General features: G+C 35.7%; 1 protein-coding gene across 1 annotated transcript in view; it reads right to left on the reverse strand.

Moving 5' to 3' along the window:
- Nucleotides 1-1,729: 1,729 nt before the first annotated feature.
- The window catches only part of LRRIQ3 (leucine rich repeats and IQ motif containing 3), a 162,442-nt gene continuing 143,277 nt past the window's right edge, over nt 1,730-20,894 (reverse strand). The window contains exons 7-8 of the mRNA XM_019643989.1: nt 9,534-10,260; nt 1,730-2,377 (exon numbers count right to left, since the gene is read on the reverse strand). Of these exons, the coding sequence (XP_019499534.1) occupies nt 2,221-2,377; nt 9,534-10,260 (884 nt within the window). The 3' untranslated portion in view covers nt 1,730-2,220. The remainder of the gene's footprint in view (nt 2,378-9,533; nt 10,261-20,894) is intronic.

A 20,894-nucleotide genomic window follows, 5' to 3' on the forward strand; every position in this document is an offset into this window, starting at 1 on the left:
CCTGTAGATAAATTTATAGGTCTTCATATTTAATAAGATGTGGTGGGGTAAGAGAAAAGAGTCAAGGATATCTTTTATACATTTAATATAAAAAAAATTAGATGGTTATAAATCTATGGGAAATTGGGAACACTGAAGGAGAAGCAAGACTGGGGCTGGGGGGGATAGTTAAAATAGTGAATTCCATTTTAATGTATGATTTAAAAAATATTTTAGGCCTTCAAAGTAGAGGTATCTAGCATGCACTTGGAAATATAGGGAACATTAAAACTAGAGATAGAAGCTAGAAATACAGATTTTTGATTCTTCAAAATATAATCATAAGTGGCAGAAAAGGTTATAAGATGACCTGAGATAGCACATAAATATGAAAAGAGAGCTATAAACATGAAAAAAAAACATTGTGTGTAATATAAAATCTGGCTTAGTGCAAAGTAATAGAAACACAGAGGCAAGTAAAACAGGCTTTGCCTACAAGAAGCTCAGTTAAGTGGAAATAATCGAGGAAATTATTGATCACTTGTGTGTTAAGGCTATAAAAGATCCATGTTATGGCATGGGAGCATAGATTGAGGGAAACAAACATGAAATGAATGTATTGATTAAATGAATGAATTATATTCAAATATATCACACAAAAAATTTTACTCTTCCTTGATGGTTCCCTCAAATCTTACATAGGTAGTTGGCAAATACTCCAGTAACTACACAGAGAAAACGTCAGCGTTTTAAGAACTTGCTCTGTGAAGGCATTGTGTTGCTTTATGTTTTCTCATTTAAGAATCATAACGATACTATATGACATGGATTATATTTTCATTAAATCAGAAAAATATATGTATTAGCTCCAGATATAGAACAGAAAACTGGGGTAAGAGAAAGATTATATAACTTGTTATGGGAACCTACATCAATCACACTTTTTACTACCTCACAGTTTTCTCGTGTTGTTCTTTTTGAAAAATAATCAGAAATACCAATACACCTGGCTTATTAGTTATGTTCAAATTAACAGGAAAATGGGAGCTGGTGCCATAGATTTAAATAGACAACTATTATTGTACAAAAAATTGAAAAATACTACCAATATTTTTTAGCAATCCAGCATAGAAGCACAACTGATTAACAGGTGCTGTACAATAGTTAATTTTTTGGAAATTTACCACAGACTAATAAAATTAGACAATTTTAAAACTTGCATATATAACTGATGACTAGTAAAGAGAACTTCTGAATGACATTCCCTATATTTTATTATATAATAGTGAAACATTTATCTTTCTAGATAAATAAAAATTATTGAAAATTAACTCAATTTTGAATAGGATTTCTATATATTTTAAATTGTTCTGTTTTTCAAAATTTATACCATCAATATGTATTAAATAGACTTAAAATTACCATATACCATTTCTGTATACTTCATGATCACAATTACATAATCATATATGTCCTCTCTCTGTCTCTTCCTCTCCTTTTTACCCTCACATATATGCAAAAGGAAAATGCATCGAAAGTAAATATTGGGTCATCAGAAAAGTCATGACTCATTTTTGCAACAAAAAACAGAAAAATACGTCATGACTTCAGGACTTTACCGACGATGCAATTTATAGTCTTGCGATAGCCAAAAAAGTTAATAGGAATATTTAACTTATCTTTTATATTTTAAATTTTCTGATTTTTTAAATAAGAGCATGAATCACTGATATCATGGTGAAAGCTTTATTTTGGAAAAAATAAATTTAGAAATCATTTTAACAAAATAAACAGGAAATACAATTAATCATATGAAAGCAGATAATGAAATTAATCTAAGTACACTGTGTCTTAACAAAAGTCAGCAGCTAGGGCAAAAATTGCTATTCTAAGATTGCCAGGGAAACTGAAAATATCTTACGAATTGCTGCACTCGGATATGAAACAATATAAGCAATGCCTTTTGCAATATTTCCAGAAATAAATGAAATTGATTTTAATTGTTCCTTGGACATCTGGATATATAAGGAATCTTTAGGGGGTGCCAAGTCAAGTTGATTTAAGCTAAGTTATGATCAATAAGAGAAACATTTTCATTACTCTGTATTTTTAAGAAAATGTATATACAAATCCAACTTATGACATAGAGTATTTCTTCTTTCATAGTATTATTTCAAAGTCCTTTAACTAAAAATAAGGGCCATAATTCAAGATGACCACAGGATGTGATTTGGCATTGGTTCATTCTGTTATTCCACTGGGAAATTTAAGGCCTGAATTCGCTTTCACAATTGCAGCTTTTGTTTTCGCATCTAGTAATCTTTCACAAGCTTTTTGAAAGGCAATCATATCAATCACAAATTTTTCATCACAGTGTCTTTTATACGTTTCTTGAGCCCTGGGAGGAAAAAGGAAAGGTAATAGATTGAGATACTTTTAAATTACTAAAACCATTACAAGCAATCAGATTGCTAATGATAACTAGATGTCTTCAAAATAGACATATACAAATGAGAAAAATACAGAATTTCACTACCTGTACAGAACTTCACTATAACATTCACTAATATTCATATTAGGCTACTAAGATTTCTGCTGGCTGTAACAGAATCCTCACAATCCATGGCTGAGGTTCCCAAAGAGGCATCTAAGCGAGACTATGCCATGATTTGCAGAACTTTTACTTAAGCCTCACTAAATCCAAGCTTCTTGTAGGAATTTGTTATGGACTGAACTGTGTGCCTCCCAAATTCATATGTTCACATCCTAACTCCCAGTGCCTTAGAAGGTGACTGTATTTGAAGATCGATCCTTTAAGAGGTAATTAAATTTAAATGAGATCATATGGGTGGGCCTTAACCTAATATGAGTGGTGTCCTTATAAGAAGATGAAGAGACACCATGGATGTGCACACGCAGAACAAAGGCCATGTGAGGACACAGTGGGAAGGCTGGCACCGACACGTGAAGGAGAGGCCTCAGGGGAAGCCACAGCTGGCAACATCTTGATCTTGGATTTCTAGGCTTTCAAACTGTGAGGAAATATAATAAATTTCTGTTGTTTAAACCACCCAGTCTGTGGTATTTTGTTATGGCAGCCCTAGCAGCCCTAGGCAGAATCTAAGCTAGAGAAAGGTGATCCAGGTTACCCTGTGAAACCTGGAAAACATCATGGGTCTTAGAAAAGTTCATTTATTCATCCTCATTCATTAACAGTTGATTACTATTATGTTTGGCACATGATGTCACATGTTCTTAAGAATTGGAAGGTAACCATGATTACACAAGAAGTTGGATGGAGAAGAGCTTTATAAATCAGGATATAAAGACCACAGTGAACAACGAGGACAGTCTAGGAGGTCAACTGATGACCAAAATAAAGAGGAGTAGAAGATGATGTAATTGGGCATTTCCTGATTTGCCGGATTTTCCATGTTAATTAATACTTGACTTCAAAATAGATGCCCTGTTCTTCCCTGAGCAGTCATATCACTTTTTCAGAGTATACACAAGAATATTTGGGAAGATTTATGACCAACTTTTACCAGATACATAAGCTCTTTCATTTCAAAATCTCTTTTTTTGTTGTTTTAATTAAAGTTTATTGGGGTGACAATGGTTAGTAAAGTTACATCGGTTTCAAGTGTACAATTCTGTAATACATCATCTATATATCACGCTGTGTGTTCACCACCCAGAGTCAGTTCTCCTTCCATCACCATATATTTGATCCCCTTTACCCTCATCTACCACCCCCTTCCCTTACCCTCTGGTAACCACTAAACTGTTGTCAGTGTCTGAGTTTTTGTTTCTTTGTTTGTTTGTCTTATGCCTTTGTTGCTTTCAGTTTTATATCCCACATATCAGTGATATCATATGGTTCTCAACTTTTCTGTCTGACTTATTTCATTTAGCATAATCATCTCAAGATCCACACATATTGTCGCAAATGGCACAATTTCATCTTTTCCTATGGCAGAGTAGTGTCCCATTGTGTATACATACATCTGCTTTATCTTAATTCACTCTTAAACACCTCTGAGGGTATTTTATCAATTTCCTAATCCAGAGCTTTATAACCCCACTTCTTTCTTTCATTCTTACTCATTCCACAGCAGGATCAGGGAGCTACTTTCTCGGTAATGACTTCGCTAGTAATGGAGATTCATCAGAATGCTTTTAGGTCAAGTATCTGAAGCAGTAGAAAAAGAATTGAAAACCTCTTTAGTCTCTAGACAGACTTTTTACTTTTTTGAGTCACAGCTCTCTTTTGTGTGTTGATACTCTTTACTTGAAAATATTTATAAATAAAACTCAATAATGCCCATTAGGACACCACTGACAACCAGAAAACTGCTATATTCCTGTGTGCTTTCAAAGAGAGTATCTTTGCAGCAGTTTACAAAGGAAGATAATTTAGTTAAGGAAGTTCACTTGACTCTGTATCCTCTACAAATTAATGATGGCCAGACATTCAATTTGCTATGATAAAACTAAGCTGATTAAATTTCTCTGACATTGATTTGCATTAGATTTGTGTTTTGATATACCAGACTAGCTTTCATTCTCTTTCACAAAATATTTTCTATTAAAGTAAGTCATAGAAAAACTATTTCTAAAAATCTCTCTCTCACATACACAGGGTATATTTTAATAAAAATGTTTTTAAATTTTGAAGGAGAAAAACAAAATATGTTCATACTTTAAAAAGATGTTATGTAAAGTACCTCAGTAAATTGTATAAAAATGTCTTATAACTAAAACCAGAAAAATGCATTCTTATTTTATATTCCTTTCTACTACAAACTATTTTCTATAAATGATACCATTTAAAAATGTAAATGAAATAAGCAGCTATAATGATCTCTCAGTAATGTTAGACAAGCCTTAAATGTATGTATGCATTTGCCACCTAAAATATCACCAGGATAAAACTGTGCCTCTTAAGCTTGAATGTAATATCAGAAAAAAATAATGTGAATTACTTCAAAAGGGTAATAAAACAAAATTACTGGGAGTCTTGTCTAGTGTGCCCTTCAGAGTTATCTGTGTATTTCAATCTCTTTGAGCTATTTTACAACCCTATAAGTTGAGGAAAACTATGAGTAATGCAAATGATACTTGTCTATAGAAATGTAAATAAATTTTCTCCAATGTAGTTAAAATTGATTATTGCAGATGGACAATGACTAAATGTATTTTGACAATCCTGATTGCTTATTATACCCATGCTCTTAGAATCTCATTTGAACTGGCTGTAATGTCTTACTAGTTCCTTCATTAATTAATAAGTGAAATAAAATCTTTGCCATGCTCATTTTATATTTATATGAGTAATGGTTTTGTTTTTAAAATATCTTCTCTAAGGAAAATGTTGTGTGTGTGTGTGGGGGGGCATATACACCACACACACACACACACACACACACACACACACACACAATGGAATATTATTTAGGCATAAAAAAGAAGGAAATGTTGTCATTTGCAACAACACGGATAGCACCTGACAGCTTTATGCAAAGTGAAATAAGTCAGACAGAGAACGACAGATACCATATGATCTCACTTATATGTGGACTCTAAAACAAACAAATAAAAAAAAACAGCTCATAGATGTAGAACAGATTGGTGGTTACCAGAGGTGTGTGGGCGGGGAGTGGGTGAAATGGGTAAAGGGGGGGTCAAAAGTTACAAACTTGCAGTTTATAAATAAGTCATAAGAATATAACGTTCAACATGGTGACTATAGCTAATATATTGTATTGCATATTTGAAAGTTACTGAGAGAATAAATCTTAAAAGTTCTCATCACAAGAAAAACATTTATAACTGTATTGCTATGGATTTTAACTAGGCTTAGTGTGGTGGTCATTTTGCAACATACACAAATATCGAAACATTATGTTGTACAACTGAAATTAATATATGTTACTTAGATCTCAATAAAAATCCTTTAACGGCAAATTAATTTTAAATTTACTAAATGTAGGTTAAAATATTTTGAATCAATCTAATTTTCAGAAACCCCTCACTTAGGTTTAAAATACAAAAATCTTCATGGAACAATTTAAAAATTTCTGCGTTTCAGACAACTTCATCCAAAGTATGTTCTAAAGATTAGTGTTCTAAGATATTTCTTTTTTTTAATTAAAATTTATTAGGGTGACAAGGGTTAGTAAAAGTATATAGGTTTCAAGTGTACAGTTCGGTAATATACCATCTATATATCACATTATGTGTTCACCACCCAGAGTCAGTTCTCCTTCCATCACCATATATTTGACCCCATTTACCCTCATCTACCACCACCTTTCCGCCTTATCCTCTGGTAATCACCTCAAAAGTTTAAGAACAGAATTACCATATGACCCAGCAATCCCTCTCCTGGGTATATACCCAAAAATATCTGAAAACATTTATCCATAAAGATGTATGTGCTCCAATGTTCACTGCAGCTTTATTTACGGTGGCCAAGACATGGAAACAATAAAAGTGTCCTTCGATAGATGATTGGATAAAGGAGATGTAGTACATATATACAATGGAATATTACTCGGTGATAAAAACAGATGAAATAGAGCCATTTGTGACAAAATGAATAGGTCTTGAGATTATTATGCTAAGTAAAATAAATCACACAGAAAAAGTCAAGAACCATCTGATTTCACTGATATGTGGGATATAAAACTGAGAGCATCAAAGGAATAAGACAAAGAAACAAAAACTCATAGACACAGAGATATTTCTTAAAAAGAAGGTTCTGTGGTAAAATACATGTTTAAAATGCAATGATTTTTTTTTTCCAGTAGGATTTCTTTTTTTTTTTTTTTAAAGATTTTTATTGGGAAATTGGGGGGATGGGAACAGTGCTGGGGAATTGGGGAAAGGGGAACAGACAAGTTGCTGTCGTTTTGTTCTTCAGTCTAGTTGTGGAGGACGTTGCTTCACTGGCCCAAGTTGGCACCATCATTGCGCTCTTCTCTGGCGAGGCAGATCAGTCGCCGGCTTCTGGACGGCCGCTCACTGCGGCTGCTGGCCGCTCACGCTGGCTGCTGGCCACACACGGTAGCCCATGGCAATCCACTGCCACAGGGACTGCAGCCCACGCCGTCGCCGGCGACTCATGGCAGCCCAGCTCCAGGTTGAGCTGTTGTTCAGCATCTTAGCTGTGGAGGGCAGTGTCACTGGCCCTCATATGTGGGATCCGAACCGGGGCCCTCTGGCATCCCAAGCGAGTTCTTAACCATCGCGCCACTCGGCCGGCCCTCCAGTAGGATTTCTAACGATCTTTACCATGAGATTGTCCACTGAGGTTTAGAGGCCCTTTCTAATCCAATTTCATGTTTTGTGAGAAATTGACCTTCAATTATTCTTCATAAACCTTCTACTATAGGTAGAGTGACATTCACCACCTCCTCCCTCTCCTCTGTGGTACCTATCCTGAACTTCCCTATTTTGCTCATCCTCTCTGCTGATAATGCTCTCCCCTCATATCTCTGCTTTTCCAAATTCTAATCAACAATTGTAATTTTCCTACTCTACTTTTTGTAATACTTCATATATATGCTTAGATTTGTCACTCAGTGGTGAGTTCTTAGAGGAACAAGAATAACTTATTAATTTTGTATGGGGGTAGAGGGGAGAATTACAATTAATAATCACTTCGATGTTAAGGTTTTTCTTTGAAGGTGTCCTAGATTACTCTTATCTACTTATTAAAATCTTAATTCTGTACTTTGGTAGTTCTTATATTATTTCTTATATTATTATTTCGTTCTGGCAGTCTTATTGCCTAATGACTTGTCTCCACCTGGATTTTCAATTTCTTGAGGCCAAAGAATTTTTATGTCCCCACATCAGTTGGCATTTTCAATAGCTGGACGTGAATTACTATTGGAATAATTTGAATTTCAGGTAAGTAGTAGAAATGTCAGTGATCACAGAGAAACAGAAAAGGAACGTGCAGAACAAATTTATTGTTATGAAATGAGCATTTGTTTTAAGATAGACACCTTTTCTAATGACTAGGGAAGCTACGTTTGTAATTTGAAAATTATATTTTCAGTATACGTTTAACAATTTTGATTATGTTCAGTATACAAACATTTAAGAAAAAAAATGTATTGTTTTTCATTCCAATGGCTTCAGTATTGAGCACAAATATATAAAAAACACTTGGGTTGTACCAGGGGCTATTATATGACCCAGATGGACTCATATATAACCATCACTAATTTAAAAACTGGGATTTTTACCCATTTTTTTCATTTTTCAATAATTATTTAAATTATTGAATAGATTTTAGAAACTAAGTACTGTAGTAGACACTGAAATAAAAAGACAGACCAAAATATCTTATAGAGGACTTCACAAGCTAACCTGATATAGACCCTCTTATAAGAACTGCTACCGTTGCGGTATTTTAAATTTGCTATGGGAGCAACACCAAGTGAAAAGGACCAACAAACTGGAAAAACAGTTGGGGAGAGATTGATAGTGAATGTAGCATTTCAGCTGGCTGGATAATAAAAGGATGTATTTTGTCAGTAGTGGTTGCAGAGTTCATGCACTGCACAACAGGAGCAAATGGGGTGAAACACAGTCACACTTAGCCAAGCATCTAGTGATGTGTCTCCCTGGAGAAAAGCGTACCTTTTCTTCCATGTGGGCACTACCCCCTCTCCAATTTGAACACTTCAAAGCAGAATTTGCACAGGCTTGTGTTGCGTAGACAACAGTAACACTGTGGGCTTGTAGTACCATTTAGGAGTGTATATTTGAGAAAAAAGGGGATAGTATCAGTACAGTCATAGGGATCAGAAAGTAAAAAGTTGGGTATGGAGGGCTGAATGATTCAGTCTGGAGCAAAGAGTGAGGCTAGGGGAAGAGGGAGGAGACTGCAGCATAAAATTTAGTGAGATGAATCTAGATAGACGGGAACAGAGCATGACGTCTGAAATGCCACTTCCAAGAGATTAGAGTTTATTTTGCAGGCAAATTGCCAGGTATCAATGTACTAAAGTAGGAAATGACATGATCAGAATTTAATTTTAAAAGATAGTTGACAGAGCAGTATTCCATTGTGTATACATACCACATCTTCTTTACCCAATCATCTATGAAAGGACACTTTGGTTGTTTCCATGCCTTGACTACTGTGAATAAAGCTGCAATGAACATCAGAGCACATATATCTTTACGGATAAGTGTTTTCAGGTTTTAGAGTATACCTCACACTCAATGTGATATACTCGTATAGATGAAATTACAGAAGTGTACACTTGAAACCTATGTAATTTTACTGATCATTGTCTCCTCAACAAATTTTAATTAAAAAAAACACAAGATAGTTGAAGTTTGTAGGCTAGAGAACAGATGTGGTTGAAGAAAGGATGGAAAGTGGTGATGGAGGTCACAGCTGGAAAGGTGATGCTGAGAGTCTGAATTAGTATGAGTGATATTGTTATAAAGTACTATGTATTAGACATCTAGAATTCAATATTCACATGAAAATGACTTAAAAGTTTATACTACATCAAAACTTTACCTACCTAAAATGCTTCATGTGTTTAAGTAAATCCTTTTGATATTTTTCCTGCTCTAGTTTTTGCCGAACAATCAGATGTTTCTCTTTTAAGATAGCCTCATTATTCTTCAATCTCTCAAATGTAACTATCCCTCTGGTCAAAATAGTACGCTCATTACTTAACCTTTGAATTAATAAACGGTCTTTAGCCTTTTGGCTTTTTTCTTCTAAAAACAAAGCTCTCCTCTCTCTAACTTTTTCAAGGTAGCTGGATCTGTCCTGCCACAGTTGATGTAAACTATTCTGAATTGCCTCATTATCTTTTGCCATTCGTCTTCGTGCAGCATATTTTTTCTGATTTAAAGTTTCTTGAACAGTTAAACCAACTCTTTCTTGGGCAACTTGTGCCATGGTTATAGCCATTACTTTTTTTTCACGGCTTTCTTGCATCTTTTGTTCGGAGTGATATTTCTCAATATCACAAAGTGTTTGGAGTTTTATACCGGTTCTGTGTGTTGTTAAAAACTCTCTTCTTACAGTCTTCTCCAACGCCGTGTCTTTTTTTTCAAGTACTGGCTTTTGATGAGTGGTAGAAAATGGCTGGGCGTATGTAGGAAAAGAATCTTGTTCTTTGTCTTTCGATACTGCGGGATACCTCAATGAATCTGAAGTGCGTAGGGGCAGTTTGAACACTGATATCCTAAAACTGGCATCCAGTTCTTCATCCTCAATTTCATCTTCAGACTTCTGACCTACATCACACAGCAAATATAATACATTATATAAATGTTAAGCACAGTTTATTTTCTGTCCCATTTGTTTTGAAAGCTATGTTAATAAAGTTCACAAAAATCCATTATTTAATTATATTGAGATGCATCTTCCCCAACTGATGTTCCTTTTAAATGTGTTATTTAACAGTGATTTTTGGATAGAAAAATCAATATTGAAACATTTTAACAGAAATGCACTGATTCCTGTATTTCCAGCATTATATTCTCAATTATTCAACTTGCACTGACTCAATAGCAGTATCTTATCTTTTACTTAATTATACATATTATTTTTACATGTAGTTATTATATTGCGAATGTCTTTACAATCTGTTTTACCTGGCTTTTCTTAACTCTGGTGAAAACTAATAGCTGCCATCATTGTTTTTTCCTTTGTTGGGCACAGAAAGAAACCCAATTTCTCAGCCTTCTTTGCTATTATGTGTCGCCATGAAACTAAGTCCTCTCCAGTACTGCGTGGGCAGGTATGTGAGCTGATCTTTGACAAGGGTGCCAAGAATACACAACGGGGAAAGAAGAGTCTCTTCAACAAATGAAGACGGGAAAATTGTATCTCCACATGCAAAAGAATAAAATTGGAACCTTCCTTCACACCACACACACACACACACACACACACACACACACACACACACACACACACACTTAATCAAAGGCATACATTTAAAATCTGAAGCTGTAAAACTCAGGAAAAAAACAGGGGGGGAAGCTTCATGATTTTAGGCTTGACAACAATTTCATGGGTATGACAACAAAAGAACCAGCAACAAAAGCAAAAATGAACAAGTGAGATTACATCAAACTAAAAGCTTCTGCACAGCAAAGTAAACAATCAGCAGAGTAAAAGGGCAACCCACAGAATGGGAGAAAATGTTTGCAAACCACAAAAATCCGATAAGGGGTTTATCTCCAAAATATATAAGGAACTCCTACAAGTCAATGGTAAAAACCTAATATTCCAAAATGTTCAAATAATGGACTAAAGACTTGAATAAACATTTGTCAAAGAAGACATAAAAATGGCCAAGGGATATATGAAAAAATGTTCAATGTCACTAATCATCAGGGAAATGCAGTCAAAACCACAATGAGATATCACCTCACAGCTGTCAGGATGGCTATTTAAAAAAAAACAAAACAAATACCACATGTGTTTGTAAGGATGTGGAGAGACTGGAACCCTGGTGCACTGTTGGTGGAAATGCAAAATGGTGCAGCCATTATGGAAAACAGTATGGAGGTTCCTCAAAAATTAAAAATAGAACTACCATACAATCCAGCAACCCCATTTCTGGTACAGTAAAACCTTGGATTGTGAGTAACGTGGTTTGCGAGTGTTCTGCAAGACGAGCAAACATTTCTAATACATTATAATGTGGTAAACCAACGATGTCTGGCAATACGAGCAGTTTGTTTCCAGAATGAATTATGCTTGCAAACCAAGGTATTACTGTATTTATCAAAAAGAATTGAAATTATGATCTTGAAGAGATAGTAACACTCCTATGTTCACTGTAGCACTATTTGCAACAAATTTAAGTTGTTTCCAAAATAGTCAAATTTTGGAAACAACTTAAATTTCTATCAACAGATGAATGAATAATGAAAATATGGCATGTACATACAATGGAATATACTCAACCTTAGAAAAGGAGGAAATTCTGTAATATGTGACAACATAAATGAGTCTTCAGGACATTATGCTAATTGAAATAAGCCAATCACAGAAAGGCAGATACAGCATGATTCAATTTCTATGAGACATCTAAAATAGATATTTAGGATTTATAATTGCTACTTGTGGTCATATTAGAGTTCATTTTTCTCTTTTTCTCATTCCTAAATTATTAATTTCTATTTCATTTCAATTATAATTCATCCTGATATGTTAATGAGTCTTCTATTTTAATTTCTTTTTGGATAATGTATTTAATATGTCTAAGAGTGTCAGCATTTATCCAGTCTCAGATCTCAAAATCTCAATTTCAGTGTTTTAGTAATGTAATAGACACCAATTTCCCCCAATGGCAGCTACTTAAAATTACATATGGTCTCAATGAAGAACTTAATAGCTTTTAGCTTCCTAGAATCATTTTGACTTATCCATCTATTAATTCATCTGTGTATCCATCTTTCCATCCACCCATTCATATTTTAGTAGCTTGAAAATTCAACTGAAGTTCAGTAATTACAACCACGAAATTTCTTACTTAAACTCCCTCCAGTTCTTAATTTTTTTCCAAAATTTTAGTTTTCTTTTTAATTGTTTGCGATTTATTTGGTTTCTATAAAAATGGAAAAAATATTTCCTTTGGTAAGCACAGCAATCAAATAACAAATATACGTGAAGAGTACATATATATCACTGAACATTTGCTGTGTGTAAGATACTTTTGTAGATACGGGAGATGAGGAACTATGATAGACATGATCCCAGGTCTCAAGGAACTTCTAGTGGGAGAACAAATAAACTCATAAACAGGAAAATATCAAACAGGAATAAGTGCTCTGATAAAAATCAGTCAGGGTAAAATGATAGTGAGTCTAGCATTTATACTGAGTATACAAGAAAGATTTTTAACAGGAAGTTCAATTGATTCTGAAAGACAAAAAGGAATGCACAGTGGGAAAATTGGGGGGAAAGTATTTCAGGAGAAATGAGAAGCTACTGGAAGAGCACTAGGCAGGAGCACATTGGGCCTGTTAAGGATTCAGAGAGAGAGCCATTTAGGCTGGAACCCAGTGAACAAGGTGAAGGTGGTATGAGATGTGGTCAGAGAGGTAAAGCAGATTATATGTAGGCCACAGGGAAAAGACTCTGTATTTTATTAGGAGATTTAGGGCCATTTAAGTAGGGGAGTGATATATGATTTTACCACGAAGAAAATGGATTTGAATGTGGATCACAGAGTGTTAGGAGAGGAACTGAATGAAAGGCAATGATAGAGGCCCAGGCAATTTGGATGGCTGGTAGGGCTAGGGGGAAAGCATTCAAGCTGCACAGAGGAAGAAAGATTCGGGGTATTTTTTTAAAGGCAAAGCCCATAGGGATGCTGATAAATTAGAACACAGAGGAGGGGGGGGGGAAATAAGGAGGGGGCAAAAAAAAAAATAAGGGTGAACGCTAGCTAACTAGCATTTTGGCTTGAGGAACCAGATGGGTGGTGATGGCATTTGTCGAGACAGGAAATACTGGAGGAAATCCAGATTTCGTGAACTAGGTTAAATATTCTTATATGTATTACTGTTTCTGAAGTTCATAGCTTTCCTATTCAAAACACAAGCTAACACTTCGCCAATACATCATACTTAAATTCTTTATCTTTAAAAAATCATTTTAATATTTCATTAATATAATTTTATGAAAAAATTTATCCTAAAAGAAAATCATTTTAAACTAACTATTTTTTTCATTTACATGATTACTAATAATACTCAGGTAAAACTGGGAAAAATAATTACTTTGTATACTTTTTATGAATAAGACCAAATGATTTTTGAGGTACAACCATATGTCCACAAACTGCATTCCTCAACACAGAGTAACAATTTATTTTTTTCAAATACAGTTTACCCTATGAACAATAAATGTATGCTAAAAAGAAAGTATCCTTATATTTGTGCATCAGATGAAATTCTCTATTTAGAGCAAAACAACTGGACCCCATTATAATCAATTTATTTTCAATTGCTTCAACAGATAGTTTTAACTGTCACATGGAACTTTTAGAAATCACAGGAACACAGAAGCCAGTACCATTTGTGGTCAACAGAGCTTGTTTGATTCTAAATGTATTACAGATTTACGAGCCATCTGTGAAGAAACAAATGGTCTAAGACTATTTAAAATCAGTGCAGCTTTGATCTGAATGTTCGCAAATGGGTCTTAAGCAGTTGCTCTCTTCAGCAAAACTGCCTGACGTCTTAGCACAAGCAGATGGCCTTGTGTAGTAAACAGGCTTTGAGGCAGCTTTGAGTTCAGGTGAAGCAAAGAAGAATAAGAGGGAAAGGAAAAAGAAAGTAAATATAAACAAAAATTGTGACATCAAATTCTGTCATGCACTGAGTTTTTGCTGATTTGTTAGGCATTTAAATGTCATTGAAATTATGGTGACATAGTGGCTATTTTCTTCCTTTGGGATTTTCTTAGTAACAATACAAAAGGGTCTGAGATCTTCCCCAACCCAACCCACTACATACGATGCACACATAATGTGGTAGGTAATGGCCTAAGATGTGACCCAGGTCATCATAATAAAAGAGTTTTCAAAAAATTGTACATGTCACATGTAACAGAACTATATTGGGGACTGATAGCAATCAGATAGAAACTTACAGAGACGTTGAGAAAGTATTTCCCCACTTAATGCCATCAATACATTTCTGAAAATGAGACATTCAGCGTGAAAATGCTATCCTGGAGCATATTTCTCTACATTCTACATTGGAAAAAGTATAATGCATTCCATGCTAACCTCAAAATCCTATTAATTTCCAAAAATAAAAAGCAAAACAGGACAAACCTGAAAGCAGTAAAACATATTTATAAGTACTTTTCACGTTAATATTTAAAACACTTAAAACATTGTTGCTTAAACATCAACTAATGAGGCCGCTTACAAATAATTGTTTCAATTGCAATAATATGGCTCCTGGTAGTGACAGCAACATCTCAGGTAAACATCCCCATTGTTGACATCCAGCACGTTTTAAAAATGTCTATATATGATTTTTTTCAAGATCTTTATTGATATATATTTAAAATACCATAGAAATTAACCATTAAGCCCTTAAACTGTACAATGTGATGGATGGTTCAGAGGTGTGCAACTCTCACCACACAATCTGTTTACAACATTTGCATCACACCAAAAAGAAATGCTATGACCATTAGAGTTACTCTCCATCCCCCAAACTCTACCACCTCTCCAATCCTAGGCATCTGATAATCTACCTTCTATCTCTATAGATTTATATGCTCTTGACATTTATTGTAAGTAGAATCATATACAATGTGATCTTCTGTGAAGAGTTTAATTATTCCACGGAAGTAAATTGCAGCTTTATGATTTCTCTGAAAAAACATGCCTTTTATACAGTTTTCCTCCACCTTTACCAATTTCACTCTTAAGTTCTACAATATTTCTCCGGTAATTTTAACTAGAACAAAATATCCAAACCAATTCCATACCTGGCCATAAACAGTGAAAAACAAAATGGACTTGTGTCTGATGTTGCTTGCTTTGTCATTTGTTAATTTATGTAATGACTGGACTAAAGTAACTCTTTGAAGTCTACTGTCCCCCTCAATGTAAAGCTGCATGATGTCCCTGCTTAGATCCTTCCCCCTTTATTTTTTAGGTTGGCTACCTAGCCAATTTCAGCCCCTGGTCCAGTATAGCCCATTTATTGGTCAAAGATTGTGCTTTATCCCCTCAGCCAGTTAAGGTTTTTCCCTTTTACTGTTAGATGTATGTGTGTGTGGGTGGGTGGGTGTGGTTTTAGAGTTTGCCATCACGGTTCAGAGGTTATATGTTATTGTACCATGTTACACCAGAGATTAGTAGCTTGGGAGTACCCTGTCCAATGCTTTTCAGAGGAGGCAGTCTTGGGCATGTACACAGTCTTCTAGGCTGCCAGAGACATGTGTGACTTTATTCTTAAACCTGGCTTCTTAGGAGTTGACCATGGGTCAAAGTAACTTGTTGTTCTGCCAGTGTTTGGTCAGAGGTTTTCCTTAAGGCCCCATGTGCCAGTAAAGCTTCTGTCTTATGTTAATAAATCTGTGTGTGGACTGAGAAACGCTTTATTGATTTATTTATTGTTTTTGTATACAAACTTTTTTAAATTAAACTTATTGGGGTGACATTGGTAACTAAAATTATACAGATTTCAAGTGTACAATTCTATAATGTATCTATATATTGCATTGTATGTTCACCACCCAGAGTCAATTCTCCTTCCATCACCATATATTTGACCCCCTTTACCCTTCTCTACTCCTTCACACCTCCAGTAACCACTAAACTGTTGTCTGTGTCTATGAGTTTTTGTTTCTTTATTTGTTTGCCTTGTTCCTTTGTTGCTTTTAGTTTTATATCCCACATATGAGAGAAGTCATACGGTTCTTAATTTTTTTGTGTCTGACTTATTTCACTTAGCATGATAATCTCAAGATCCATCCCTGTTGTTGCAAATGGCACTATTTCATCTTTTCTTATGGCCAAGTAATATTCCACTGTGTATACATACGTACCACATCTTCTTTATCCAATCATCTATTGAAGGACACTTTGGTTGTTTCCATGCCTTGACACAAAAACAGACACACAGACCAATGGCATAGAATTGAGAGCACAGAAATAAACCCACATATATATGGGCAGATAATTTTCAACAAAGGGGCCAAAAACATACAATAGAGAAAACAAAGCCTCTTCAATAAATGGTGCTGGGAAAATTGGAAAGTCACGTGCAAAAGAATGAAACTAGACTGTTATCTGTCACCATGTACCAAAATTAACTCAAAATGGATCAAAGACCTAAACATAAGGCCTGAAACAATAAATTGCATTGAAGAAAGCATAGGTACTAAACTTATGGACCTTGAGTTCAGAGAGGATTTTATGAATTTGACCTCAAAGGGAAGGGAAGTAAAAGTAAAAATAAATACATGGGACTATATCAAAAGCTTCAGCACAGCAAAAGAAACCATCGACAAAACAAAGAGGCAACCAACCGAATGGGAGAAGATACTTGCAAACATCTCCAATAAGGGACCAGTATCCAAAATATATAAAGAACTCCTACAACTCCACAACAAAAATACAAACAATCCAATTAAAAAATGGGCAGAGGATCTGAACAGGCATTTCTCCCAAGAAGACATACAAACAGCCAACAGGTATATGAAAACATGCTCAATTTCACTAGCTATTAGGGAAATGCAAATGAAAACCACAATGAGGTATCACCTCAGATCTGTTAGAATGACTGTTATCAACATGACAAGGAATAACAAGTGTTGGAGAGGTTGTGGAGAAATATATAGATGATGTATTACAGAATTGTACACTTGAAACCTATGTAATTTTACTAACCACTGTCACCCCAATACATTTAATTTTTTTTAAAAAAAGGAACCCTCATATGTACACTGCTGGTGGGAATGAAAATGAATACAGCCGCTCTGGAAAACAGTATGGAGGTTCCTCAAAAAATTAAGAATACAACTATAATATGACCCTGGAATCTCTCTTCTGGGTATCTACCCAAAAAATCTGAAAACATTTATCCATAAAAATATATGTACTCCTAGGTTCATTGCAGCATTATTCACCATGGCTGAGAAATTTTTAAATCTGTCCCATGTCCCGTGTGAACTGTTCCCCAGTGGGTGAAACCAGCACATGTGCATAAACGTCACGATGCTCAAGGTTGACTGATCCCTGGAGGGTTCTTTGCCGCTGCTTCCCCTGACTTCTGTGTTAAACTTCTGGTTCTGTCACTTCACTTATTGCTATGAGTATTATGAAACTATGAGCACCCTCTTAATTGCTCTGCATGAAAATCTCCAGTATTCAACAATGCCTTCAGGCATGGAATTTTCCCTTTGTTTAGGATAAACTCAACAGCTTCAGTCAGAGCTTAAGAACTCTTCATCCTATGGTCTGCCTCTGCTCCTGGGCAGGACTTCCCTTCCTCTGCACAGCAGCTGGGATGAGGACAGTGGCCTGCTTCTCCTGGGGTGGCCACACTGCTCTATCAGCAGGTACTGGGAAAGGGGAGTGGTAACCTCTGGTCTTTTTTATTTGCCCCTCCCAGTGCAGAAACTCTGCCTTAAGAGCAGGCTGCAGCGAGGGTCATACAGCCCCAGTATTCCAACACTACCATGCCTGAGGTAGAGCTGCCACCCTTGGAGCAGAGGCTGGGAGGGGGTAGAATCCTCTGTCTTCTGTCTCTGCCAGACTGGCATAGAGCTTCTGCAACACAGGTCTGGATGGGTCAATGGAAACTGCCAGAAGCCTTCCTTTCCAGCGTAAAGCTGTAACCTGACATTGGGGACTGAAGGAAGAGAGAACCCTGTCATTTTGGCCCATATGCCCCGAGTAGAGTGTCCTAGATAGACCTTCCGTTTGTTTAACTTAGAACAAGGATGAGGTGGACAAAGGAGCAGGTGATGGCACCAATACCACAGGCTTTCACTCTTCTTACTGAAATTTAGTAGATTTTCTTGAGTAAGTGTTTCTCTATCTGCTATGTCCTTGGAATAACTTTCTAGGAATTTTAAATAATTGATTTATATGGTTTTCACCAGTTAAATGATGGTTTTGCTGGAGAGAGGATCTGCCACGCTCCCCACTCCACTATTCTGGAAGTCCCTGTTTACATCTAATTTTGATTTTATTGAACTTGCAATGACTCAAGGCTTTTCCTACCGATCATTTGCTTGAAATGTATTGACTTTGGAGTTGTGAACACATTTTCTTATATGAATGTGGCTGAATAAGGTTATATTTATAGATAAGTAAGGAGGAGAGTACCACAAGGTAGATCTGAGTTCTGACACTTGGGTTACTTCAACTTACAAGGCTCTTCCTTTTTATCCAAACTTAGCATCCTTTAGTCGCCATACACCAGGGTCACAGACTTCATTTTAATCATTGTGAAGCTTGTTCCCAATTTATGGCTTGTGTTGCTGCCTCTGCTTGCATACTCTTTCCTACAGTCTTCATATGGACCATTCCTTTTCATAAAACAAATACTGTCTCTTCTAAAGTAGACTCCCTTATATTATAAAGAAGGTTGTGTTGCCTAAAGTAGCCTATCACCCTTCCTATACTCTCTATCACATGTCTATGTTTTATTCACAGCACTTACACCACCATTTAGAATGACTGTGTTCATTCACTTGTTTGTTGTCTATATTCCTGCTTTGGACTGTAAGTCCTGTGAAATCAGGAAGTTTGATTCTGTAGTCAGAGCACCTACACCAACTTCTTTTTCATAGGATCCCTTTGTATCTTTAAAAACTGAGATCCTCAAAGAGCTTTTTTTTTGGGGGGGGTTGTATCTATTGACTTTTACTGTATTATAAATTAAAACATAATTTTAAAAAATATTCATTTAAGAATAAAATAATATATGCATTATATGTTAAAATCAGTGTTGTCCTTATAACATATTATGTGGCTCTGTAAAACTCCACTTTATACCTATGAGAGAGTAAAAGTGTAAAAGATAAAAAGATGTCTTGTTATTATAATGAAAATAATTAAACTTTGCAAACTTCCTGAAAGAAGTGCTGACTAACAGTGTCCCATATAATAGTAGCAACCGAAAGACAATGTATTTACAATCAAAGAATTACAGACTATTATAGGATAGTTGGCACTACAGAAGATTTTTTAGTATAACCCAGACAATTAATTTTATTGTTTTATTTATATAATAATCTCAGCAAATGCTTACCCCAGCTTCTTTATGAGAACCTTTAGTGAAAAATGTCACTAATTCTTGAAGTAGCCCATTTTAATTTCGAGCCTCTCTAATTTTAAGAGTTTTTATATTAAAGAATAGTCTCCCCTTGCTTGATTCCAAACCCCCTAAGCATCATAATTATACTTCCCTAAACGAGCTTCAGTTGGTTAAGATGTTTTTAAGGGGTGAATCATAATCTGAATACCAACTACTAAGAGGCAAGCCATTAGAGTAAAACAATACACTTTTATTTCATTCAAGATGCAATAATTCACAAAACCAAAGATCTACCAGCTACTGAACAGGTACAAAATATACTGTTCATTCATAAGAAGCTTGAGGTCAACTGAAAGTCTAAGTGTATTTCACATAAATTTACTTTTTAAGTCATGTATCCTTTAGTCTGTTTAAATCGCATTTTTTTGGGTTTTTGTTTTTTCTGTTTTAAATGACAGACACTTACACTTATATAATGTTATCTTCTTGGATTGAACTCAGTGTATCAGTCTCAATACTTATAATACTATTCTTTCACCGAATATTCACTAACACCACCTGCCTCATAAAATACATACTCATGTTGTTTGTACTTTATTCTAGAAATACTGAAATAAAGAAGGTGACACCAAGACGTTCCATTAAAAACCTAACTCCAAGTTAGCACTGCTTCATTTATAATTGTTAAGAACTAGGGAAGGGGCCGGCCGAGTGGTGCATTGGTTAAGAGCTGGCTTGGGACACCAGAGGGCCACGGTTCGGATCCCATATATGAGGGCCAGTGACACTGCCCTCTGCAGCTAAGATGGTGAATGGCAGCTCAATCTGGGGCTGGGGTGCCATGGGTCGCCTGCGACGGCTATGCTGCAGCCCCTGCTGCAGTGGGTTGCCATAAGCTACTGTGTGTAGCCAGCAGCCAGCAGCCATCATAAGTGGCCAGCAGCCGCGGTGAGAGGCCGTCCAGAGGCGGGCGACTGATCTGCCTCACCGGGGAAGAGCACAATGATGGTGCCGGCTTGAGCCAGGGAAGCAACATCCTCCACAACTAGACTGAAGAACAAAACAACAGCAACTTGTCTGTTCCCCTCCCCCAATTCCCCAATAAAATCTTTAAA

This window comes from Hipposideros armiger, unplaced genomic scaffold (genome assembly GCF_001890085.2).
Source record: "Hipposideros armiger isolate ML-2016 unplaced genomic scaffold, ASM189008v1 scaffold_84, whole genome shotgun sequence".
Lineage (NCBI taxonomy): Eukaryota > Metazoa > Chordata > Mammalia > Chiroptera > Hipposideridae > Hipposideros > Hipposideros armiger.